This window comes from Pongo pygmaeus, chromosome 20 (genome assembly GCF_028885625.2).
Source record: "Pongo pygmaeus isolate AG05252 chromosome 20, NHGRI_mPonPyg2-v2.0_pri, whole genome shotgun sequence".
Taxonomy (NCBI): domain Eukaryota; kingdom Metazoa; phylum Chordata; class Mammalia; order Primates; family Hominidae; genus Pongo; species Pongo pygmaeus.
Genome location: NC_072393.2, coordinates 61,954,203 through 61,978,883, shown reverse-complemented (window position 1 = coordinate 61,978,883; position 24,681 = coordinate 61,954,203). Strand labels below are relative to the sequence as shown.

The 24,681-nt window shown below is 54.5% G+C and overlaps 2 protein-coding genes across 7 annotated transcripts; both read left to right on the top strand.

Annotated features, from left to right (window-relative positions):
• The first annotated feature begins 30 nt into the window (after positions 1 to 30).
• FIZ1 (FLT3 interacting zinc finger 1) lies at positions 31 to 8,268 on the top strand. Of its 4 annotated transcripts, none has more exons than XM_054464266.2 (3): positions 31 to 175; positions 1,746 to 2,075; positions 6,001 to 8,268. In XM_054464266.2, exons 2-3 carry the CDS (start codon positions 1,782 to 1,784, stop codon positions 7,195 to 7,197), a joined length of 1,491 nt encoding a protein of 496 aa, XP_054320241.1. In that variant the 5' UTR covers positions 31 to 175; positions 1,746 to 1,781; the 3' UTR covers positions 7,198 to 8,268. The 4 variants fall into 4 exon arrangements, with proteins under 4 accessions (XP_054320241.1, XP_063514339.1, XP_063514340.1 ...); XM_063658269.1 differs by lacking the exon at positions 31 to 175 and adding an exon at positions 185 to 1,154; XM_063658270.1 differs by lacking the exon at positions 31 to 175 and adding an exon at positions 209 to 263.
• A 10,934-nt stretch (positions 8,269 to 19,202) lies between these two features.
• On the top strand, positions 19,203 to 22,585 carry ZNF579 (zinc finger protein 579). 3 transcript variants are annotated; one of them, XM_054465683.2, is made up of 2 exons: positions 19,203 to 19,308; positions 20,470 to 22,585. In XM_054465683.2, the coding sequence occupies exon 2, from the start codon at positions 20,472 to 20,474 to the stop codon at positions 22,161 to 22,163; it is 1,692 nt and encodes a 563-aa protein (XP_054321658.1). In that variant the 5' UTR covers positions 19,203 to 19,308; positions 20,470 to 20,471; the 3' UTR covers positions 22,164 to 22,585. The 3 variants fall into 3 exon arrangements, with proteins under 3 accessions (XP_054321658.1, XP_054321660.1, XP_054321659.1); XM_054465685.2 differs by having other exon boundaries at positions 19,203 to 19,313; XM_054465684.2 differs by having other exon boundaries at positions 19,224 to 19,308; positions 19,968 to 22,585.
• Positions 22,586 to 24,681: the final 2,096 nt, after the last annotated feature.

Genomic DNA, 24,681 nt, shown 5'->3' with positions numbered 1-24,681 from the left:
AGCTGGGAAAGGAAAGGGAAAGAGGGAGAAGGGCGGGGATGAGGAAGGGGAGCCAAGAGGGCGGGAGAAAGGGGGAGTACGGCGGGGGAAGGGAGCTGAGGCGGAAGTCGAGGGGCCCCCCGGGTGGAAGTGACGCTGCCCCCGCTGCCCAAAATGTCGGCGCCCAGAGGGAGGTGTAAGTAATTAAAGAGGAAAGCCGACGGACTTCCCCGGCCTCCCGGGGCCGCCCCGGGTCTCCAGGACCAACGCTCCGTACGAGCGAGGTGGACTCGCCTGGCCCCGGCGCCTGCCCGACCTGCCCCCCAACCGGGCGCCCAGGGCTGCACCTTTTAGGGGCAGGGGGAGGGGCACAAAAGGCCGGCTCTCGGGGCCTGGGACCTGGAGCTGACTGGGCAAGGGGGGGCCCCCCGCTCCTCAGGCTGAGGGGTGGAGAAGGAGGCGGGGCCTAGTGGCTGCTGGGGCGGAGCAAGGGCTGGGAGGAGCCTGAGTTGGGCGGAGCTTAAAGTGGAAGTGGGAGGGGCGTGGAAGAGAAGAGTCTGGATAGAAAATGGGAGGGGCTTAGGCAAAGAGGTGGGGTTTGATAAAGGGGCGTGGCTCAGAAGGAATGGTGGGTAGGCCCTGGATTGAGGGGTGGAAGGAAACTCATTGAGGCTGGTTGGGTAAACGGAGCCCAGGAAGCAGGAGGGAGGACTTTAGAGTAGAAGGGATGGAGTTTGTCTGGGGTGTGGCTTAGAGAAGTAGGTAGGCCTAGTGAGGGGGGTGGAGTTTAAGGGTGCAATTTGGAGGGGTTTAATGCAACTATCAGGTCTTTATAATGAATGTGGAAAGGACTTGCAGGGGATGGGAATAGACTTCGTAGAGAAGGCCTGAGAAGGTGACGGGAGTCCAGTGGAGAGTCTTAGAAAGGATGTGGCTTCTTTAAAGGAAAAATTGGGTGAAGTTTTGGAAGTGGGTCTTAGTGGACCCGAGAGGGGCTTGGATAAGTCAAATAACTTAGCAAGCATGGTAGGACTTAAGGAGGACTCCAGGAGGAACTTACGGGATAATAGTTATCCAAACAGCTTACTTGTTGCGTCTTTGCTGTGCACCAGCTTAAGTAGGCACGTAGCATTTATTGCCACAATTTTACTTAATTCTCGCCACCACTCCATGAGGTAGGTACTACTATTCCCATTTTACAGATGAAGAGTTTTTATTATCTGATGTTACAGGACTAATTCTGGTCTCCCTGCAAGGATGACTCCAGTGTGCTTAGCCCCAAATCTTTGCCCTCCCATTCGCTAAGTGTTCATCCTGGAAGAGGAGTGGGAGGAGCTTAGAGGGGAGTGGGAGGGCCTTTTGGAGGGAAAAGGGCTTGGCAAAGAATACAAGATCCTTAGGGAACACTGTGGGGGACTTTGAAGGGAGTAGGTGGGACTTAAGGAAGAGTGGGAGAGGCTTAAATTATAGTGAGAGGGGCACAGAGAGGAGTGGCCGCGCATTGGCGAAGAGCGGGGAGAGGCTTAAAAACACTCCGTGGAGTGAGGAGACTGTGAAGTGATTAGGAAGATTTTGCCAGAGAAGTGGAGCTGCGGGAGAAGGGTTTCTAAGAGAGGAGGAGGATTTTAAAGAACAATGAGAGTGGCTTAGAGAGGTGGGCAGTGGGAGGGTCTCCCAGGGGACAGGTGGTGGGTCTGGGAACCTGGGAGGAGAGAGCTGATGGGGAGCCGGCCCCCTCACCTGCTCCTGTCTCCCCACTACTCTAGAGAGAGCCCCCACATACCACTGTATTCCCCGCCACCATGGATGACGTCCCCGCCCCAACCTCTGCACCAGCACCGCCCGCCGCTGCCGCCCCCAGGGTCCCGTTTCACTGCAGTGAATGTGGCAAGAGCTTCCGCTACCGCTCAGACCTGCGGCGCCACTTTGCCCGGCACACAGCGCTCAAGCCCCACGCGTGTCCGCGCTGCGGCAAGGGTTTCAAGCACAGCTTCAACCTAGCCAACCACCTGCGCTCGCACACCGGGGAGCGGCCCTACCGCTGCTCTGCCTGCCCCAAGGGGTTCCGCGACTCCACCGGCCTGCTGCACCACCAGGTGAGTCCCACAGGCCGGCCCCAGGCTGGCCTCCCTGGTCAGGACTACGCTGGGATCCCGCGCCCCACTGTACTCTGGGCAAAAGGAAGCTGGCCCAAGGCCTAGGCGCCTGCCTCCTCCCGTTAGAAAATGTCTCTTCCTCTCTACCAAAGCACCCTGACCCTTGAAAGCATGCGGTATTTCTTTCAGTCACCACCAACCCACGAACTGGAACATTCATAGTAAATTTCTCCATCTATAGGCTCCTTCCCACCCCATCTCCCTGCCAATACCCCGCGTGCACGCACCAGCATCTGCATTCTAGTGTTTATCCTTTCCTTCCTTACCGTTTTAAGACATAGGTTTATCAGGTGTGGACTTAATTCCTTTATTCATTGATTATCAGGTATATACTTAATTCCTTTATTCAGTGACTATCAGCTTTCCCTGCACCAAACAGCTGTGTTGCCATGGCAAAAGCAAATTCCATGCCTTCAGAGAACTTACTTTCTTTTGGAGGTGGTCAGTAGCCAAGTAGACAAGAAGCAAGAAAGCAAGTATGCTGGCAAGAATGTTCTGGAAAAAGATAGGAAGGAAATTTTAAGAAACAAAAAAATACTGGCCAGGCGCAGTGGCTCACACCTGTAATCCCAGCACTTTGGGAGGCCGAGGTGGGCAGATCATGAGGTCAAGAGATCGAGACCATCCTGGACAACATGGTGAAACTCTGTCTCTACTAAAAATACAAAAATTAGCCAGGCATGTTGGCATTCACCTGTAATCCCAGCTACTTGGGAGGCTGAGGCAGGAGACTCGCCTGGACCCGGGAGGCAGAGGTTGCAGTGAGGTGAGATTGCACCACTGCACTCTAACCTGGGTGACAGAGCGAGACTCAGTCTCCAAACAAACAAACAAACAAAAAATACAAATCAATGTGTGAGAGTAAAGAGAGGAGAGCTATGGGCTACTTCAGACAGGGCAGGGAAGGTTAGGGCAGGTGATACTTGAGCCAACCTGCAGTGTGAGGAATCCTCCCTGGGAAGAGCATTCCAGGCAGCAGGAACAGCAAGTGCAAAGGCCCTGAGGAAGGAAGGATCATGCTGTGTTCCAGGAAGCGATGGGAGACTGTGGGGTTGGGGTGGAAGGAGGTGAGGTGAAAGATGGGACGGGCTAGGTCACACTCTGTCTATGTGCCAGACACTTGCACAACCAGGGTAAAGAAAACCAGACATCTGCCAGTGGTCTTTCACACTTGGCTGTCCTCTCTGTCCCCATGCATCTGCCTTGGTTCAGGACTTCACATCCTGAATGTTGGCCCCGGCTTTCTCAGCGGTCTTCCTCCCTCCTGTCTCTCTCCCTCACGTCCAGTTTCTGCATCTATCACAGAGTGAGCAGGTGACCCCTGCTTAAATCCCTTGATCCTTAGGATGAAAGGGGAGCTCCTTAGCTTGATGCAACAATTCACAGTCCCCCGAGGGGCCTCACCCCCACCCACCAGTAGGTTGGTGATTCAACTGAACCATTTCATGAGCACCTACTGTATTTAGGTACAGTGCTAGGCTCTCTGGGGAAAAAAAAATAGCTAAGGGAACAAAACAGATACAGTCCACCCTTTGTATGGCCTCGAGTCAAATGTGGGAGATGTGAACCGAACAACCAGGTTAATCAACATTAGGCTGCAGCTGAGACATCTGAGGATGGAGGATAACTATATTCTGAGGCTAATGCAAGAGAGATCTGAAGCAGTCTGGATTGGGGATGGGGTCAGGGATGGTTTTCCCGAGAAAAAGGTGAGGAATGATCTGCCTCTGGGGTCCGAGGCTTTCCAGATCCAGGGAACAAGATGTGCACTTTCAAGGAAGCAAAGCAGGCTTTGGAGGAACTGGAGGAAGGCCAATGTGACTGGAGCACGGAGAAGCAGAAAGTGTGGCTCAGGAGAAGTCTGGAGAGTGCCGGACCCTGGAAATACAGCTGTGAGCAAAACCAATATGGTCGCTATTTTTATCGTCCTGGTGGGGAGACAGACAACACTCAAGTTATATGTAGACACTAAGTGTGCTATGGGCTGTAGGCTTTAAAGGAGGAGGGTGGAAGAGGATCACTGATGAGCCAGGGGGCCAGATTCCGGGAAGGGTTTCCAAGGAGCTGACAGATAAATAGACCTACGGGCATTCCAGGCAGTGAGAACAGTATGTACAAGGGCCCTGGGACCAGCATAATCTTGTTGTGTTAGAAAGAGTAGAGAGAGAATAAATTTAGTGACAAAGAGGACAGAGATCCCTACACCCACACTGTACAGCAGGTGCATCGAGTCTGCAGCCAGAAAGGCAAATGAACATCACTCCCTGTTCCTTCTTCAGAGCTGTGCCCCTGGCAGACAGTACTAATCAAGCACTGCACTCTTTCTCACCCAGCCTCACCCTTCTCCTCACAGGCCTCCAGGAAGACATTACCATACTCACAAATCTCTCTCTGCCATTCCAAAATCTTAAATCAACAAGGACAAATATCAATACAAAAAACCTCTCTAAGGCACGGTTTTACACAGTCTACAAGCCTGGAAATGCCTCAGAAAAAAATACAGATTCCTGGACTCCCTCGTGGGAGATTCGATTCCCTAGACTTGGAAGTGATTCCCTGGATCTGTATGTGTGAAAAGCGTTCAGTGGGAGAGACTCTGAGCAGTAGCCGGATTTGGTTCAAAATCACTTCTCTGCCCTAACACAGCTAAGGGCTATATTCAGCTCATGATAACTGGCTCGGGATAGCAGGGCTTGACAAGGGAGAAGACACACCCTACCTGGGCTGGCTGCTGTGTCACTTTAGAGCTGCACTGTCCAGTATAGCCATTAGCCACAGATAGTGATTTTTTTTTTTTTTTTTTTTTTGAGATGGAGTCTCGCTCTGTCGCCCAGACTGGAGTGCAGTGGCGCGATCTCGGCTCACTGCAAGCTCTGCCTCCTGGGTTCATGCCATTCTCCCGCCTCAGCCTCCTGAGTAGCTGGGACTACAGGCGCCCACCACCACGCCCAGCTAATTTTTTGAATTTTTAGTAGAGACGGGATTTCACCGTGTTAGCCAGGATGGTCTCGATGTCCTGACCTCGTGATCTGCCCACCTCGGCCTCCCAAAGTGCTAGGATTACAGGCGTGAGCCACCGCACCTGGCTTTTTTTTTTTGAGACAAAGTCTCGCTCTGTCACCCAGGCTAGAGTGCAGTGGCACGTCCTTGGCTCACTGCATCCTCCACCTCCCGGGTTCAAGTGATTCTTCTACCTCAGCCTCCTGAGTGGCTGGGACTACAGGTGCCCGCCACCAGGCACGGGTAATTTTTGTATTTTTAGTAAAGGCAGAGTTTCACCATGTTGATCAGGTTGGTCTCGAACTCTTGACCTCAAATGATCCACCCACTTCGGCCTCCCAAAATGCTGGGATTACACACGTGAGCCACCGCACCCAGTCGTGGTTTGGTTTTGTTTTGTTTTGTTTTTCGTTTTTGTTTTTTTTTGAGACAGTCTCACCCTGTCATGCAGGCTGTAATGTGGTGGCATGGTCACGGCTTACTGCAGCCTCAAACTCCTTGGCTCAGCCTCCTGGGTAGCTGGGACCACAGGAGTGTGCCGTGTCCAGCTAGTTTTTAAAATTATTTGTAGAGACAAGGTTTCCCTGTGTTGCCTGGGCTGGTCTCAAACACCTAAGCTTATGCAATCCCAGAGTGCTGGGATTACAGGCGTGAGCCACCATGGCCAGCCAGGACATGGCCTTTTTAAGGACCGAAAGAATCTACCGTGACCCCAAGCAGAGAGTGATAGGACGAGCGTTTCCCTAGATCATGGCCCTGTAGGTGTGACAGAGAGCTTGTGCCACAACCCTCTGGGGGTCCAGGAATCCGCTGTCCGGGCTAGGTTCTCAGCCCTGACGTTGTGCCCTTCCTCCCTCACCCCTAGGTCGTCCACACTGGTGAGAAACCCTATTGCTGCCTGGTCTGCGAGCTCCGCTTCTCCTCACGCTCCAGCCTGGGCCGCCACCTCAAGCGCCAGCACCGTGGGGTTCTCCCCTCTCCCCTGCAGCCCGGCCCTGGCCTGCCCGCCTTGAGTGCGCCCTGCTCCGTCTGCTGCAATGTGGGGCCCTGCTCGGTGTGCGGGGGCGCAGGGGCCGGCGGCGGAGAGGGCCCCGAGGGGGCAGGCGCGGGTCTGGGCAGCTGGGGGCTGGCAGAGGCTGCAGCTGCGGCCGCGGCCTCCTTGCCCCCATTTGCGTGCGGCGCCTGCGCGCGGCGCTTCGACCACGGCCGTGAGCTGGCGGCCCACTGGGCGGCGCACACCGACGTGAAGCCCTTCAAGTGCCCGCGCTGCGAGCGCGACTTCAACGCGCCGGCGCTGCTGGAGCGGCACAAGCTGACGCACGACCTGCAGGGCCCGGGCGCGCCCCCAGCGCAGGCCTGGGCCGCGGGGGCAGGCGCAGGGCCCGAGACGGCGGGCGAAGGCACCGCTGCGGAGGCGGGCGACACTCCTCAGGCTTCGGACGGCAGGCTGCTCCTGGGCCCCGCGCGGGGCGGCGTGCCCAAGCTCGGGGGGCTGCTCCCTGAGGGCGGTGGGGAGGCGCCTGCACCTGCGGCGGCCGCCGAGCCCTCGGAAGACACCCTGTACCAGTGCGACTGCGGGACCTTCTTCGCGTCGGCCGCGGCCCTGGCCAGCCACCTGGAGGCCCATTCGGGCCCGGCCACCTACGGCTGCGGCCACTGCGGGGCTCTGTACGCGGCGCTGGCCGCCTTGGAAGAGCACCGGCGGGTCAGCCACGGCGAGGGCGGCGGGGAGGAGGCGGCGGCCGCGGCCCGGGAAAGGGAGCCGGCGTCCGGGGAACCCCCGTCTGGCTCCGGCCGCGGCAAGAAGATCTTCGGCTGCTCCGAGTGCGAGAAGCTGTTCCGCTCGCCGCGAGACCTGGAGCGGCACGTGCTGGTGCACACTGGCGAGAAGCCGTTCCCGTGCCTGGAGTGCGGCAAGTTCTTCCGCCACGAGTGCTACCTCAAGCGCCACCGGCTGCTGCACGGCACCGAGCGGCCCTTCCCTTGCCACATCTGCGGCAAGGGCTTCATCACGCTCAGCAACCTCTCCAGGCACCTGAAGCTGCACCGGGGCATGGACTGACTGCCAGGCTGCGCCCTGCCCTCCACCCATCCACCTGGACTCGGCCTGGACCAGGGGACCTCGGGACTGCGAGTGAGGCCCCGGCCCTCCAAATCGAAATCCAGACGCAGGCCCTGAAATGAGGGGACCCTGACTGGAGAGGTAGGGGCCACCAAAAACCCACACAGGCCCCGGAGCTGGGGGACCACAAACAGGGTCCTTAGCTGGGGCAGGGAAGCCCAAATCTAAGGAGAGACTCCTGAGCCTGAGGTCCCTGGAATGAGTGTGGGTAGCCCTAGGTCCCCAAGACATGGGGACTTTGCAGTGAGCAATGGGTCTCCCACAAGTACCTCTCATCTTGAGAGCCCTAATAATAAAAGATGGGCACCCACCCCCACCAAGGGAAGACTGCCCCATTCCCTGAGAGCCATCATTCCCAACAACCTTGATCTGGAGAATGTGGAGGGAGCATGTCCCTGAATTTTCCTAGATCCCTCCAAATGCCACCCACCAGAGTCACTGGTGACCCCAGAAAATGGATATAGCCGAAGTCTGCCTTTCCCCTTCTTCATTCCCTGTGCTGAAAGAGGGACCAGGGTAGATGCCCCCTGCCCTCGAACCCCCCTCCCCGACTGTGGAATGGATCGACCCTAACGATCTTCCCAACCCCAAACACTAGAATAGACTAGCCTGAAATCCCCTTGCCCAGTAGGATGGACTGATCTATATGCACACACCCCCATCACAGGGAATGGGCTGGTCTAGGCTGTGGCCTGCCACCTTCCTTAGAGTGAATAGGGCAGACACTCCCCTCTTTTCCTGTAGCGTGTGGACCGGTCCACGCCATTCTTTATCCTGTGAACTCATCTGAGTGGGAGGTGGCGTACACTGGGGTTTCCCTCCCTCTCTCCGTAGCATCCGTTGGTCTTTCTCTCCATCTCTGTTGGTTTGTCTGTCTCTGTCTTCCTTCCAATTCCTAGGGGAAGGCGGCACTTGGCTAGGGGGTGCCCCTATGAGCCTCGACCTTGCCCCCTCGTCCCTCTCCCCAATGTTTCCAGGACCCCCAATAAACCTTGTCCTGTCAGTCGCTGATGCCTCATTTTCTGATCCTTGGCTCCCGGCGGGGTGGGGGGATGGGGACTCTCTTAGGACAGACCCCCTAAATAGAGACAGGTCCTCGTTTTCTCCTGAGAAGTTTCAAAGCTTTGAATAGTACGTGACCTTTAAAATTAGAGTCGGTTTAGGCTGGGCTTGGTGGCTCACGCTTGTAATCCCAGCACTTGGGGAGGCCAAGGCAGGCGGATAACCTGAGGTCAGGAGTTCAAGACTGTGCCTGGCCAACATGGTGAAGCCCTGTTTCTACTAAAAATACAAAAATTAGCCGGGTGTGATGGCACATGCCTGTAATCCCAGCTACTCGGGAGGCTGAGGCAGGAGGATCTCTTGAACCTGGGAGGTGGAGGTTGCAGTGAGCCGATATCGCACCACTGCACTCCAGCCTGAGCAACAGAGCGAGACTCTGTTTCATAAATAAATACCATTAGAGTCGGTATCAATCAAAATGAGCCCCATCCCTTAAATACATGATCCCCCTCCAACAGACAGACACGCCCCCTAGAAAGTAGACACGCCCTTTAGAAGCCACCAATCTTATAGGACACACCCCTTGGAAACCAAACTGCCTCATTAGAGGCATGTCCGAGAAGAGGCCCTTAGATGCTGCCTTAGACCCTACACCAGACCCCCAGAATAGGACCCACTCATCAAAGAATTGGGGGTGGGGGTGCCTTCAGACTGTCTCCTGCACACTGCATTGCATTCCCGTACTGAGGGCTTATTCTGAGCCAGGCATTGGAACTCCCTGTGGGGATCATCCCGGCCCTCCTGGGGTTTATGTTCTGTCGTGTGGGCGACGGGCATAGAGAAAAGAGGAATCAAGTAAATGTAGAGAATAATTTCAGATCGTCATGAGCATTCTGAAGGCAATAGGGAAGGGTGGTAAGAAAGTGAATGGCCACCTTAGTCACTTTCTATGCCACCTTAGATGGGGTGGTCCACGTGGGCTTCTTGGTGGAGGTGGCGTTTGATCTGAGCCCTGAAGGGTAAGGGTGAGCAAGGACCGGCCAGGAGGACGCGCAAATGGACACAGGAGGAAAGTGAGCTCAGGGAAGGAAGGATGAGATGAGGTTAACAGGTGGGTAGAGGTCACATCACAGTGAGCCAGGCAATCCAAAACAGGTGTTTGACTGTGTTCTCTGGGTGATGGGAAGCAAAGTGTTAATCGAGGAGGGAAGGGACCACCCTTGCATCTTACCAAGATCCCTGTGGCTGATGAGTGGAAACGAAGCTGCAGGACGCAGAGTCAGGAGACTGCAGTGCTCCTGCAGTCCAGGAGAAACTTGTGGGAGCCTAAACCAGAGTGACCAACAGAAATCATGCCTGTAACCCCAGCACTTTGGGAGGTCGAGGCAGGAGAATCACTTGAGCTCAGGAGTTTGAGACCAGCCTAGGCAACATAGTGGGACCCTGTCTCTACTAAACATAATAAAATAAAACAAAAGAAAGAAATGGATGGATTTGAGATGAACTCTGGAGTGCGAAAGCAGAGGACTGGTTGTGTGCGTGTGTGTATTGGTTGGGGGTGAGTGCGAAAGCAGAGGACTGGTTGTGTGCGTGTGTGTATTGGTTGGGGGTGAGTGCGAAAGCAGAGGACTGGTTGTGTGCGTGTGTGTATTGGTTGGGGGTGAGTGCGAAAGCAGAGGACTGGTTGTGTGCGTGTGTGTATTGGTTGGGGGTGAGTGCGAAAGCAGAGGACTGGTTGTGTGCGTGTGTGTATTGGTTGGGGGTGAGTGCGAAAGCAGAGGACTGGTTGTGTGCGTGTGTGTATTGGTTGGGGGTGAGTGCGAAAGCAGAGGACTGGTTGTGTGCGTGTGTGTATTGGTTGGGGGTGAGTGCGAAAGCAGAGGACTGGTTGTGTGCGTGTGTGTATTGGTTGGGGGTGAGTGCGAAAGCAGAGGACTGGTTGTGTGCGTGTGTGTATTGGTTGGGGGTGAGTGCGAAAGCAGAGGACTGGTTGTGTGCGTGTGTGTATTGGTTGGGGGTGAGTGTAATGGGAAGGGAGAAATCAGGAGTGAATGGTTGAGTGGTGGCATTTTTTATTAAGACCAGAAAACTGGGGGAGGACACATTTAAGTAGGGGTTTAGGAGAATCAAAGTTTCCTCCCTTTGAGTTCCTTAAGATTTTTTGTTTGTTTTTGAGACAGGGGCTCACTCTGTTGCCCAGACTGGAATGCAATGGTGTGATCTCGGCTCACAGCAACCTCCACCTACTGGGTTCAAGTGATTCTTATGCCTTAGCCTTTCCAAGTAGCTGGGATTACAGATGTGCACCACTACACCTAGCTAATTTTTGTATTTTTAGTAGAGACGGGGTTTCACCATGTTGGTCAGGTTGGTCTGGAACTCCTGACCTCAGGTGATCGATCTGCCCACCTCGGCCTCCCAAAGTGCTGGGATTACAGGTGTGAGCCACTGCACCCGGCTGAGTTTCTTAAATTAAATACCCCATAGGTTGCCATTCTCAAATATTGAACATACGTATATCCTGTGATGCAGTAATTCTACTGCTAGGCATAAATGCTAACTCAAGTCCCCCTGCACCCAGAGACATACAAAAACATTCATAGCAGCAATACTTTCAACCCCAAACTCAGGACAACCAAAACGCCCATCAGCAATACAGTGGATAATTAGCGATGGCATATTATGCAGTGGAATACTATACAGCAACAAGAATGAATGAGCTGCAGATAAACACAGTATCATGAATGAAAGTTACAAAGACACAGGACACAAAAAGCCAGAAACAGAGCATGATTTCATTTATATAACATTGAGGCCAGGTGCAGTGGCTCACGCCTATAATCCCAGCACTTTGGAAGGCCAAGGCAGGAGGATTGCTTGAGTCCAGGAGTTCGAGACCAGCCTGGGCAACATGGGAAGACCCCGTCTCGAGTAAAAATACAAAAAATAGCCAGGTGTGGTGGCATGTGCCTGTAGGCCCAGCTACTCGGGGGGGCTGAGACGGGAGGATTTCTGGAACCTGGGGTGGGGGGATGGAGGTTGCAGTGAGCCAAGATCATCCCACTGCATTCCAGCCTGGGCAACATAGGGAGACCCTGTCTCCAAAAAAAGAAAAAAAAAAAAAGCAAACCCATTATAATGCACATAAAACTAAACTGTAATATTGTTAAGGATACATTGTCAGTAGTAAACCACATAAAAAAGCAAGGACAACATTGTCCTATAAAACTCAGAATAGTGGGCTGGACAAGTTAAGCGGGAGGGGATATCCTGGAAGTTTCCATGGTCGCTGATAGCTGACAAAGTTCTAGTTCTTAATCGGATGATCATTTTATAATTATTTATTCAATTGTGTGTTTGTATTGTGCATTTTTTATCTGTGTGTCTTATATTTCACAAAGAAAATATTTTAGGCCGGGCGAGTTGACTCATGTCTGTAATCCCAGCAATTTCAGCGGCTGAGACAGGAGGATGGCTTAGCTCAGGAGTTCGAGACCAGCCTAGGCAACATAGTGAGATCCTGTCTCTACCAAAAACAAACAAACAAACAAACAAACAAAAACCAGCATGGTGGTGCACGCCTGTAGTCCCAGTTACTTGGGAGGCTGAGCTGAGAGGATCACTTGAGCTCAGGAGGTCGAGGTTGCAGAGAGCTATGATCGCGCCACTGCACTCCAGCCTGGGCGACAGAGTGCGACCCCGTCTCAAAAATAAAAAATAAGACCGAACGTGGTGGCTTACGCCTGTAATCCCAGCACTTTTGGAGGCTGAGGCAGGCGGATCACTTGAGTTCAGGACCACCCTGGGCAACATGGTGAAATCCCGTCTCTACTAAAAATACAAAAATTAGCTGGGCATGGTGGTACACGCCTGTAATCCCAGCTACTCGGGAGGCTGAGGCGGGAGAATCACTTGAACCCAGAAGGCAGAGCTTGCAGTGACCCAAGAACATGCCACTGCACTCCAGCCCGGGTGACAGAGCGAGACGTCCGTCTAAAAAAATAAATCAATTAATTAAAATTTAAAATATAAATTAAAAAAGAAAGAGAAAGGAAAATTTAAAGGAGGAAGACATTCTGGGAGGAGAAAACAAGAGTTTAGCACTCAAGGGAGACTTTTTGAATGGAGATCCACTGTCGCCTGTTTGAAAAAGCTCAACCTTTGGGAATAAAGTCAGCGAAATCTTAGAGATATTCCTCTCCACTCTGCAACCGCCACTCAAAAACCAGACATGCTTTCTGGTTTGAAAAAAAAAAGTATCTTCTTTCGAGAAACAAGGCCCGCCCACTTCGAAGCAGGCCCCGCCCCCAGGGACAAGACCTGCCCACTCCGAGACCGGCTTAGAGACAGGCTCAGCCCGGGAGCTGCGCACTGGAAAGGCGCCAGCGTTGCCATGGAGATGGCCGCCAGCCAGGGAGTAATGAATAGGGACCTCGCGAGGCTGAGGTTCCCACCCACCTCACCTGCACCACAGTCCTTTCTCTTCTGGGGCGGTAACGAGAAGGACTCATCCCATTTCCTCCGTGTCTCACGAGTGCCCGGTGCTGGGCTGGACACTGCACCCAACGCGTCACATAGTGGACCCATTTTATAGATGCGCTGATTGAGGTTGGGGGGGTGGGAAGCGAGGAGAGGACAGGAGCGGGAATTTTACCCTGAGGACGATCTCAACCGTTGCAAAACATTAATTACTAGCCAGACGCCGGCGACTCACACGCCTGTGTTTGGCGAGCTGATTCCTGCGTGCAGACCTTGGAGCCAGCCAGCGCCCTGCATGCTTGCCTGAGCGGGAGTCTCCCCCGGGCCCCCGAGCCTTCTTCCTTTCAGGGACAGCCTCACTCCTCCCAGCCTTCATCCCTTTTTATTCATCCACAAATGCTTGTTAAGCCCCTTGTCTGTCCCGGACAGCCACCTGTGAGCAGAGCCGTTAAGCAAACAGGCAAAACAAGCCCCTGCCCTTGTGGAGTTTTTATTCTAGTGGGAGGGGAGATAGGGAATCCATGGGACATTCACACGTTGCCTAGAGTGTGTTCGTGATAAGTACCATGTTGAAAATTAAAGGCCGGCGCCTTGGCTCACGTCTGTAATCCCAGCACTTAGGGAGGCCGAGACGGGAGGATCACCTGAGGTCAGGAGTTCGAGACCAGCCTGAGCAACATGGCTAAACCCCGTCTCTACTAAAAATACAAAAAAGAATTAGCTGTGCGTGGTAGCAGGCACCTGTAATCCCAGCTACTTGGGAGGCTGAGGCAGGAGAATCGCTTGAACCCAAGAGGCGAAGGTTGCAGTGAGCTGGGATTGCACCCACTGCACGCCAGCCTGGGCGACAGAGCGAGACCCTGACTCAAAAAAAAAAAAAAAAAAGAAGAAAAAAAGAAAAGAAAAAAGAAAATTAAGGCAAGGTGAAGGCTAGAGGGTGACGAGAGGCTATTTTAGCCTGGGTGGACCAGACAGGTGTCTCCAGGGAGCTGTAGGAGTGAGGGACGTAAGGGAAGCTGGATGGAAACCTCGGGAGGGCTTTCCAGGCCGGGGCAACCGCAAGTGCAAGGGCCCTGACTCGGGACAGAGCGGAGAGGGCGGTGTAACACGGAGAGGGAGGGAGGAAGGGAGGGAGGCCCCGGGGTCCAGGCAAGCAGGGCCTTGAGGACGGGGGTGCACGTGGGGGTCATTAGGGAAGCTCTGGGTGTTATTCCGAGGGAGATGGGGAGCCATGGACGGGAGGGTGTTGGGTTCAGGAGTGAGGTGATATGATTTCTGGGTGCTGGAGGCTGCACGGGAGGGAGGGGGGCTGGAAGCAGGAGAGCCAATGAGGAGGGGGAGACGGTGGGACTGGCAGCGGGGAGTCCAGCCCTGAGCCAGTCAGCGACAAGCCCCGCCCCCTGCCCAGGGAGCCGCCTTCCCAACCGCAGGTCGAGGGGCCCAAGCCCCCCTCTGGCACCTGGGCCCGCGCCCCTCCTCCTCCCGGCTCCCCGCCTCGGTCTCCCCAGCATCCGGCCCGGCCTCCACGCGGGTCCCACAGGAATTTCTCTAAAACACTAATCGGATCATGTGACTCTCCTGCTTAAAACCTTTTCAATGGCTTCTCAGTGCACTCGGAATGAGTCCAAGCTCAGCCTGGACTCGGAGGCCCGGTCGCTGGGTGCAGCTCTGGCCTCTCTCCGCCACACTGGCTTCCTTTATGCCCTAATGCAAGACCCCCAACCCCATCCCCCGCCATGTGCTGGGGAAGCAGAGCGCAAACCCCCTTCCATGTGCCGGGCTCTCTGCTTAAAGTTTTCTTTTCTATCACCTCCATTCCTGAATTCATTATTATTTCTCCTCCTCCTCCTCCTCCTCCTCCTCCTCATCCATCTTTCAAGCCTTCAAAATATAGATGATAAAATAGTACACATATCCTTGGTATATACCCAAAAGAATTAAAAACAGCTGTTCAAACAAAAACTTATACACCAATGTTTATAACAGTACTATTCACAATAGCCCAAAGATAGATGCAACCCAAATGTCCATCAACAAATGAATGGATAAACAAAATGTAGGTGACAGTGGCCCTCCACATCCGTGGGTTCTGCACCCTCAGATAGGAGGCTGTAAGGGACTCGATCACCCAGGGATTTGGAATCTGAGGAGAGTCCTGGAACCAATCCCCTGCGGACACCGAGGAATGACTGCACTCGTGCAGAGGAATACTATTCAGCCACAAAAAGGAGTGAAGAACCGACTCACGCTATGGCACAGATGAAGCTTAGAAACATTATGCTGGCCAGGTGCGGTGGCTCATGCCTGTAATCCCAGTGCTTCAGGAGGCTGAGGTGGGCTGGTCCTCTGAGCCCAGGAGTTCAAGACCACCCTGGGCAACATGGCAAGATTCCATCTCTACCAAAAACAAAAATTAGCCAGGCGTGGCGGTGCATGCCTGTAGTCTCAGCTATCTGGGAGGCTGAGGTGGGAGAATCGCTTGAGCCCTGGCGGTGGAGGTTGCAGTGAGCCATGATTGCACCAATGCACTCCTGCCTGGGCGACAGAGAAAGACCCTGTCTCAATTTTTAAAAAGAGGGGGGCAATGTCCTTTGTGGAGAAGGAGGAGAAACTTTTATGCAAAGTGAAAGAAGCTAGTTACAAAGGAACACATATGGTATGATTCCATTGATATGAAATGTCCAGAATAGGCAAATTCATAGAGACAGAAAACTGATTATTAGTTGACAGGGGATGGGGATAGAAGGGAGTGTGGGAATGACTGCTAATGGGTTTAGGGTTTGTTTGGGCTGATGAAAAAGTTCTGGAACTAGGCTGGACACGATGGCATACACCTGTAATCCTAGCACTTTAGGATTGCTTGAGACCAGGAGTTCAGACCAGGCTGGGGAACAAAGAAAAACCCCATATCTACAAAAAAAGAAAGAAAGAAAGAAAAGAGAGAGAGAGAAAGAAAGAAAGAAAGAAAGAAAGAGACTCACGCCTGTAATCCCAGCACTTTGGGAGGCCGAGGCAGGTGGATCACCTGAGGTCGGGAGTTTGAGACCAGCCTGACCAACATGGAGAAAACCTGTCTCTACTAAAAATACAAAATAAGCTGGGCATGGTGGCGCATGCCTGTAATCCCAACTATTTGGGAGACTGAGGCAGGAGAATCGCTTGAACCCAGGAGGCGGAGATTGTGGTGAACCGAGATCACGCCATTGCACTCCAGCCTAGGCAACAAGAGCGAAACTCTGTTTAAAAAAAAATAAAAATTAAAAAAAAAAGAGTTCTGGAACTAGACAGCGTGGATAGTTGTGCAACATTTACTTAGTGCCATTGAGCTGTGTGATTTAAAATGGTTACAATTATAAATTTTAAGTGTATCTTACAAAAAAAATGTTAAAATACACATACCCATATTCTGACTACCAGCTTTGAAATATTAGGGATACAAATGACTCCCCGCAGACCACCCCCTCCAAGATCTGATTGCCTCTCCTATCTCAAACATAACTTATATCTTGAATTTGGTGCCTATTATTACCATGGGCATTTTTAGACTTTTATTCCATGGTGTATATTCTTTAAAATATAGTATTATGAACAAGGTGCTTTTAAAAAACATGATCCTAGTCTGGGCACGGTGGTTAATGCTTGTAATCCCAGCACTTTCGGAGGCTGAGGTGGAAGGATTGCTTGAGCTCAGGAATTCAAGACTAGCTTGGGCAACGTAGTGAGACCCCATTCCGATTTTATTTATCTATTTATTTATTTATTTATTTGAGACAGAGTCTTGCCCTGTCGCAGGCTGGAGTACAGTGGCACAATCTCGGCTCACCGCAACTTCCGCCTCCCGGGATCAAGCGATTCTCCTGCCTCAGCCTCCAGACTAGCTGGGATTGCAGGTGCGCACCACCATGCCCAGCTAATTTTTGTATTTTTAGTAGAGACAGGGTTTCACCATGTTGGCCAGGCTGGTCTCGAATTCCTGGCCTCAAGTGATATGCTCCCCTCGGCCTCCCAAAGTGCTGGGATTACAGGCGTGAGCCACTGCGCCCGGCCTTTTGTTATTTTTTTTTAAAATCATGCTTCTGATCCACTATCATTTCTCCTATCTGTTTGTGAAGTGAAACTTCTTACTGAGACTCACTAGGTTTGGAAACTTCTAGTACCTCACTTTCATCCTCTGTAAAAGGGAAAAATAATGGTACCTACTTCATAAAGCAAGGAGTAAATGGGTTCACATTTGCAATATGCTCACAAGAGTAAGCTATTATTTTTCATTTCAGTTATTTTTAGAATCCCCTGTATTTCTTTTTCCTTTCCTTTATTTATTTATTTATTTATTTATTTATTTATTTTGAGATGGAGTTTTGCTCTGTCGCCCAGGCTGGAGTGCAATGGCATGATCTCAGCGCACTGCAACCTCTGCCTCCCAGGTTCAAGCCATTCTCCTACCTCAGCCTCCTGAGTAGCTGGGATTATAGGCATGTGCCATTATGCCTGGCTAATTTTTGTATTTTTTGTAGAGACGGGGTTTCACCATGTGGGCCAGGCTGGTCTTGAACTCCTGGCCTCAGGTGATTTGCCCACCTGGGCCTCCCAAAGTGCTGAGATTACAGGCGTGAGCCATCATGCTTGGCCTCCTTTACTTTTTTGAGTATATAGCACATTCACACGGTTTTGAATTCAAAAAGTACGAAAGGCCGGGCACAGTGGCTAATGTATGTAATTCCAGCACTTTAGGAGGCCGAGGCAGGTGGATCGCTTGAGCCCAGGAGTTCAAGCCCAGCCTGGGCAACATAGGGAGACCCCATCTCTACAAAACATGCAAAAATTAGCCAGACATGGTGGCACACTCCTGTAGCCCCAGCTACTCAGGAGGCTGAGGTGGGAGGATTGCTTGAGCCTGGGAGGTCGAGGCTGCAGTGAGCCGAGATCACACCGCTGCACTTCCTCCAGCCAGCCTGGGCAACAGAGGGAGATCTCATCTCAAAACAAAACAAAAACAAACAAACAAAAAAAACAGAAGGATAGAGTGTAGTAAATTTCTGTCCTGGAAGTTAGACTATGTTGCCAGTTTCAGTTTCTTCTCTCTTGTTCCAGTTCATCTGGACACAATCCCAGAACACACACAAACCCAGAACAGGCTGCAGGCTGTACTTGACCTTCCGTTTTTCTCTTCTACAGGTTATCACTTGGAGACTTACCATATACGCACAGGATGAGCTTCTTTGTTCTTTTCTATGGACACCTAGTATTCCACTGGGTGGATCAGTCATGATTTATTACTCAACTCTCCTACAGATGGGTGTTTAGATTGGTTTCAGCTGTTTGCAGTGATGTGCAGTACTGCAATGATTAACCTCGTGCAGACATTATTTTGTGCAGTTCCGAGTAGATGCCTCTGAAGAATAATTTCCTGGAATTGCTGGCTCGGTAAGAGTGTTCCAAGTTCTACTTGCCCCAGCCATGTGTGAAAGGACCTGTTTGCTCACACTCTCATTAGCACTGTTTGGCAGGAATGTAACCTTAAACAAACAGCGTTAAGCTGTGGGTATACTCCTGCAAAATGCCTTTTCTGCTCCAGAATAGGTTTCTGAGATGTCGCCAGGTTGGTTTCATTCTGCCAATTTCAGCTGAAACATTGCTGCCTCCAGGAAGACCTCAGGAATCACCTCCGCCCAGTGTGAACTCAGCTCAGTGCCTTCTGTTCTCTGCATTCCCATAGCAGTTCCCTTCCTCGGAGCACACGTTCCCCCACATGCACTCCAGCGTGATTGATCCGTGTCTATCTGCCTTCCCCATCAGACAGTGAGCTCCGGTTTTTGCCACTGTGGCTCCAGCACCAAGGACAGCACCAGCCCATAGTAGGTGCTCAGTAAACATTGGCTGCTAAGGTCCCAGTGAATATGCGTATATGTAGACAAATATATGCAGGCTGGCCCATAGTAGATACTCAGTAAATATTGGTCACTTGGGGTTGAATGAGTATATGCAGGGGCTTTCACAAAGGGGGAAACTGAGGCTCAAAGTGGGAGAATCCTTCACCCAGACAGCCAAGGGAAGGCTGGAGCCAGGTTCTAATCCAGAGTGCCGGTACCTTCTGAAGCCTCTGTCACTGATTCATTCATCTTCCTCCCCCAGTCACCCCCCTGGCCTGACACAGTGCCTGGCACAGACAGGACTTGATAAATGTGTATTTGTTGAAGGAATGAATGAATATGTGTGTGTGCATGTTGGGGAGCCGGGGGTAGCTGGACCCAGTGTCCCAGGCCCTCAGCACTCTCCGCCCTCTGGGAGCCCGGGGGACAGGCTCCCAGCCCCCTCCCCTCACAGGACCCTGTAGTGCAAGCTGCCCTCCCTCCCGTCTCCAGGTCCCCCATCCTCCCGCTTCCGGCTTCCCAGCCAGTCTTTCCTCTTTCAGGCTCCGAGGAAAGGACAGGTTTCCGGGGGGAAGGCTTAGGCAGTGACACCGAGCCCAGCCTCCTCCTCCACTCCCCACCACGCTCAGGCCCCCCTCCCTCCCCGCCACCACCGTCCGCGTTTGGCCGGCCGTGGGGAAGGAAGAAAGGAGCCAAGGAGGTGAGGTAAAAACCCGGCCCCGGCGACCAGGGCCAAGCCCCAGGCCCAGGGCTGAGAAATCCTCAAGGCCTCGACCCGGCCCCAGTTCTGCTGATCATGCCTTCGGGGAGCTGCAGGCTTGGCCCAGAGGAGATTGGCCCCCCCTCTAGGACCTGGGACCCCCGACCCCCACCAGCCTCCCTCCCGAGTCCAGGGGTCCGGCCCTCAGCCGCCTCCTCCCTGGGGATTCCCGGCAGCTGGGTCCCCAGCCCCCGCCTCCCCCTTGTCCTGGGAGCCCAGCCCCCTCCCCAGCCCCTCCTCCACCGGGACCCAGGAATCCACACCTCCTCCATACCAGAGTCCAGATTCCCCAATCCGTCATGACCTGGACCCAGGAGTCTCAATCCCCAGCTCCCATCCCCATCAGCCCCAAGAGTCTGGGCCCCTAACCCCCTCCCAACTCAGACCAGAAGTCAGAACCCTCCTACTCCCCGACCTCTCCCAGCCTCTGGCGTCTGGGAACACACCCCATTTCTGGGGCCTACCGGCTTCGAATCCCACCCCCTCCACTCAGGCCCCACGGGCTGTGTCCCAGCCCCTCCCAAAACGTTCAGCCTGGCCCGGGGGGCCTGGAGCAGAAGCGGTTCGCTGACTTTGTCCCCCTCTGTGCCTCTGCCCAGTTCACTCCCTCTGTGTCTCTGTCTCCCTGTCTCCCCGGCCCCCAACCCGCCACTGCTCTTCTGATCTCTGCGCTTGCACTATCTCTGCCTCTGGTTCTCCAAGTCTCTTTGTTTCCTCTTCTCTGTGTCTCTGTCTCTGCTGGGTGTTCCTCACTCTCCTCCGTCTCTTCTCTGCTCTGCCTTTCACCATCCTGTCTTTCTGCGTCTCCTGGTCTCTGTCTGTCCATCCATCCCCACTTCTCTGTGTCTCCCATCTCTGCCTTCTGTCTTTATTCCCTGCTCTGTCGCTCTGTCTCCGATCTCTCTCTTCCTGTCTCTCCATCTCTCGCCTCTCCTCGGTGTCTCTGATCTTTGTCTCTGTCTCATATCTCTGTCCTGGCTGAATACCTGACCCTCTCTGCCTCTCCATCTCTGACTCTGTCTCTGCTTCTCTTTCTGCCACACCCCACGCACCTCTTTTTATCTCTGCCCCGCTTCCCATCTCTCCCCTCTCTCCCCACAGGCATGGATCCGCAGCCTCCTCCACCCGCCCAGGGCAGCCCACCTCACCGTGGCCGAGGCCGGGGCCGTGGCCGAGGCCGTGGTCGAGGCCGTGGCCGTGGCAGGGGGGGCGCTGGAGCCCCTAGGGCGCCCCTGCCCTGCCCCACCTGCGGCCGCCTCTTCCGTTTCCCCTACTACCTCTCCCGGCACCGGCTGAGCCACTCGGGGCTCCGGCCCCACGCCTGCCCGCTGTGTCCCAAGGCCTTCCGCCGGCCGGCCCACCTCTCCCGCCACCTGCGCGGCCACGGGCCCCAGCCCCCACTGCGCTGCGCCGCCTGCCCCCGCACCTTCCCAGAACCCGCCCAGCTCAGGCGCCACCTGGCTCAGGAGCACGCGGGCGGCGAGGTCGAGCTGGCCATCGAGAGGGTGGCCAAGGAGACGGCCGAGCCCAGCTGGGGCCCGCAGGACGAGGGCTCAGAGCAGCCCACCACGGCTGCAGCGGGGGCCACGGAGGAGGAGGCGGCCGCAGCGTGGCCTGAGACGTGGCCTGCGGGGGAGTCGGCCACGCTGGCTGCGCCCACCAGCGCCGCAGAGCCCCGGGAGTCGGAGACGGAGGAGGCCGAGGCCGGGGCAGCAGAGCTGAGGGCCGAGCTGGCGCTGGCGGCCGGGCGGCAGGAGGAGAAACAGGTCCTGCTCCAGGCAGACTGGACGCTGCTGTGCCTGCGCTGCCGCGAAGCCTTCGCCACCAAGGGCGAGCTCAAGGCGCACCCGTGTCTGCGCCCCGAGGGCGAACAGGAGGGTGAAGGGGGGCCCCCGCCACGCCCCAAGCGACACCAGTGCTCCATCTGCCTCAAGGCCTTCGCCAGGCCCTGGTCCCTGTCGCGCCACCGGCTGGTCCACTCCACCGACCGCCCTTTCGTGTGCCCAGACTGCGGCCTGGCCTTCCGCCTCGCCTCCTACCTCCGCCAGCACCGCCGCGTCCACGGCCCCCTCAGCCTGCTGGCCCCGCTGCCCGCGGCGGGCAAGAAGGACGACAAGGCCTCGGGTGCACGGAACTCAGCCAAGGGGCCGGAGGGGGGCGAGGGGGCGGAGTGCGGGGGTGCCTCGGAAGAGGGAGAAGGCGGGCAGAACGGAGGCGACGCCGCTCCGGCTCGGCCCCCCGCCGGGGAGCCCCGCTTCTGGTGCCCAGAGTGCGGCAAAGGTTTCAGGCGCCGGGCGCACCTGCGGCAGCACGGGGTGACCCACTCGGGAGCGCGCCCCTTCCAGTGCGTGCGCTGCCAGCGGGAGTTCAAGCGCCTGGCCGACCTGGCGCGCCACGCACAGGTGCACGCGGGGGGCCCAGCCCCGCACCCGTGCCCCCGCTGCCCGCGCCGCTTCTCGCGCGCCTACAGCCTCCTGCGCCACCAGCGCTGCCACCGCGCAGAGCTGGAGAGGGCCGCCGCGCTCCAGGCACTGCAGGCCCAGGCCCCGACGTCGCCGCCACCGCCCCCGCCGCCCCTGAAGGCCGAGCAGGAGGAAGAAGGGCTCCCGCTGCCCCTCGCAAACATTAAGGAAGAGCCGCCCTCTCCGGGGACCCCACCCCAGTCCCCGCCGGCTCCCCCTGTCTTCCTCAGCGCCTCCTGTTTCGACAGCCAAGACCACTCAGCCTTCGAGATGGAGGAGGAAGAGGCAGACAGCAAGGCTCACCTGCGCGGGCTGGGGGGCCTGGCCTCCTGACCTTTGCCGCCCTGCCCTCCGCCGCTCCGCCTGAGCTCCCCGGTTTGCCGAATGGAGGAGGGAAGTTGAAGGAGCCACCTCCTCTGTCTACCCACCCGTCCCCTTCACGCCCTTGACACTAAGGAGTGGGGGGCCGTGGACTGCCCCTTCCTCCCCCATCGCCCGCCCCCAGAACCCCTGATGCTGGTTAGGAACCGCTCACCCCGACATGTGTCTTAAGGCAGGACGACTTGGGATAAAAAGGCGGCGGACAGTTGGCCAGAGGGATGGAGACTGGTGGGGACGCCCCCGCCTGCCTGTCCCCCGTTACACACACTGGACACCATCACCTCTTTGGAACTGCCAGACCCTGGGGGTCCCCAGTGAGCAAAGGTCTGTCCTTGTCCCTTTGTCTGTCTGTGAATAAATGTGAGTTCGTGAAACCCAAGAGAGCGAGGTGTTCTGTGGAGGTGGGGCAGGCTGGGGGCGCTGGGGCGAGTCAGGATTTGTCCAGCCGACTCTGAGCTTGGGTTCAGAGCAGGAAGGACACAGATGCATCAGAAAATACGTGGCCCTCAACCAAGCAAGAAGCCGGTGAAGGCTGGGTTGAGAAGAAACAGGAATGTGAGAAGACAGATCATCGTCACCGCTGCCCTGTGGAAGCTCCGTGCGATTATCGTCACCGCTGCCCTGTGGAAGCTCCGTGCGATTATCGTCACCACTGCCCTGTGGAAGCTCCGCGCCTTACTCAGTCAATCTCTACCACACCCTTACTGTGTGTCAGCGGTGGTACTAGGCACTGAGGAGAAGGAGTCCAATACCTTCCTCTGAAAGAGCTGGAATTCTAGTCCTGCATTGTCCAACATAACTTTTTTTTTCTCAGAAAAGTTTCCATAACCTTTCTTCCCTCACTCTGTTGCCCAGGCTGCAGTGCCGTGGTGCAGTGATAGCTCACGGCAGTCTCAAATTCCCAGACCCAAGCAATCCTCTTGCCTCATCCTCTCAAGGAGCTAGGACTACAGCTGCATGCCACCACACCCAGCTGATCATTTAATTTCTTGTAGAGACGGAGTCTTGCTATATTGCCCAGTCTGGGAGAACTTTTTGTGATGATGGGATATTCTACATCTTCACTGTCCAATATGGTATCCAGCAGCCACACGTGGCTATTTCCATTTAAATTTAGAATACGGAAATGTAAAGTCATTAAGATGAAATAAATGTAAAAGTTCGGTTCCTCAGTCACATTCTTTTTTTTTTTTTTTTTTTTTTTTTTTTTTGAGACAGAGAGAGTTTCACTCTTGTCACCCAGGCTGGAGTACAATGGCACGACCTGGGTTCACTGCAACCTCCACCTCCTGGGTTTAAGGGATTCTCCTGCCTCAGCCTCCTGAGTAGCTGGGATTACAGGAGCCTGCTACCACACCCAACTAATTTTTTGTATTTTTAGTAGAGACGGGGTTTCACCACGTTGGCCAGGCTGGTCTCGAACTCCTGACCTCAGGTGATCCACCCGCCTCAGCCTCCCAAAGTGCTGGGATTACAGGCGTGAGCCGCTGCACCCGGCCTCAGTCTCACTATTTCAAGGGCCAAAGAGCCCCATGTGGCTGGTGGCTGCCATATTGGACAGCACAGATCTAGAACATTACATCATTGAAAAAAGTCCTAGCAGGATGCAATATAGCACCAGGTATAAGGGCTACCAAGAGTAAACCACCAGATAGTATGATGGCAGAGCAGGACTGGGGATCGGGGCTTCGCTGGCCAGGCGATGTTTGATTTGAATGAAGATGGAGGGAACCAGGTATGAGAAAGAAACATCTGTGAGAAGACAACACCAGACAAAGAAAAAACAGGAGCAAAGGCTAGGAGGTGGGTACTACAGGATTTTTTTTTTTTTTTTTTTTTTTGACACAAGATCTTGCTCTATTGCCCAGGCTGGAGTGCAGTGGTGCGATCACAGCTCACTGCAGCCTCAACCTCCTGGCTCAAGGGATTCTCCCTCCTCAGCCTCCCAAGTAGCTGGGACTAAAGGTGTGCACCATCATGCTTGACTAATTTTTATTTTATTTATTTATTTATTTTTTCTTTTGAGACGGAGTCTCTCTCTGTCACCCAGGCTAGAGTGCGGTGGCGTGATCTCCACTCACTGCAAGCTCCGCCTCCCAGGTTCACGCCATTCTCCTGCCTCAGCCTCCTGAGTAGCTGGGACTACAGGCACCTGCCACCACGCCCGGCTGATTTTTTGTATTTTTAGTAGAGACTGGGTTTCACTGTGTTAGCCAGGATGGTCTCGATCTCCTGACCTCGTGATCCTCCTGCCTCGGCCTCCCAAAGTGCTGGGATTACAGGAGTGAGCCACTGTGCCCGGCCATGCTTGACTAATTTTTAATTTTTTTGTGGAGATGGTGTCTCCCTATGTTGCCCAGGCTGGTCTTGGACTCCTGGGATCAAGGAAGCCCCCTGCCACAGCCTCCCAAAGTGCTGGGATTACCAGCATGAGCAACTGCACCTGGCCATTACTACATATTTTAGAAAC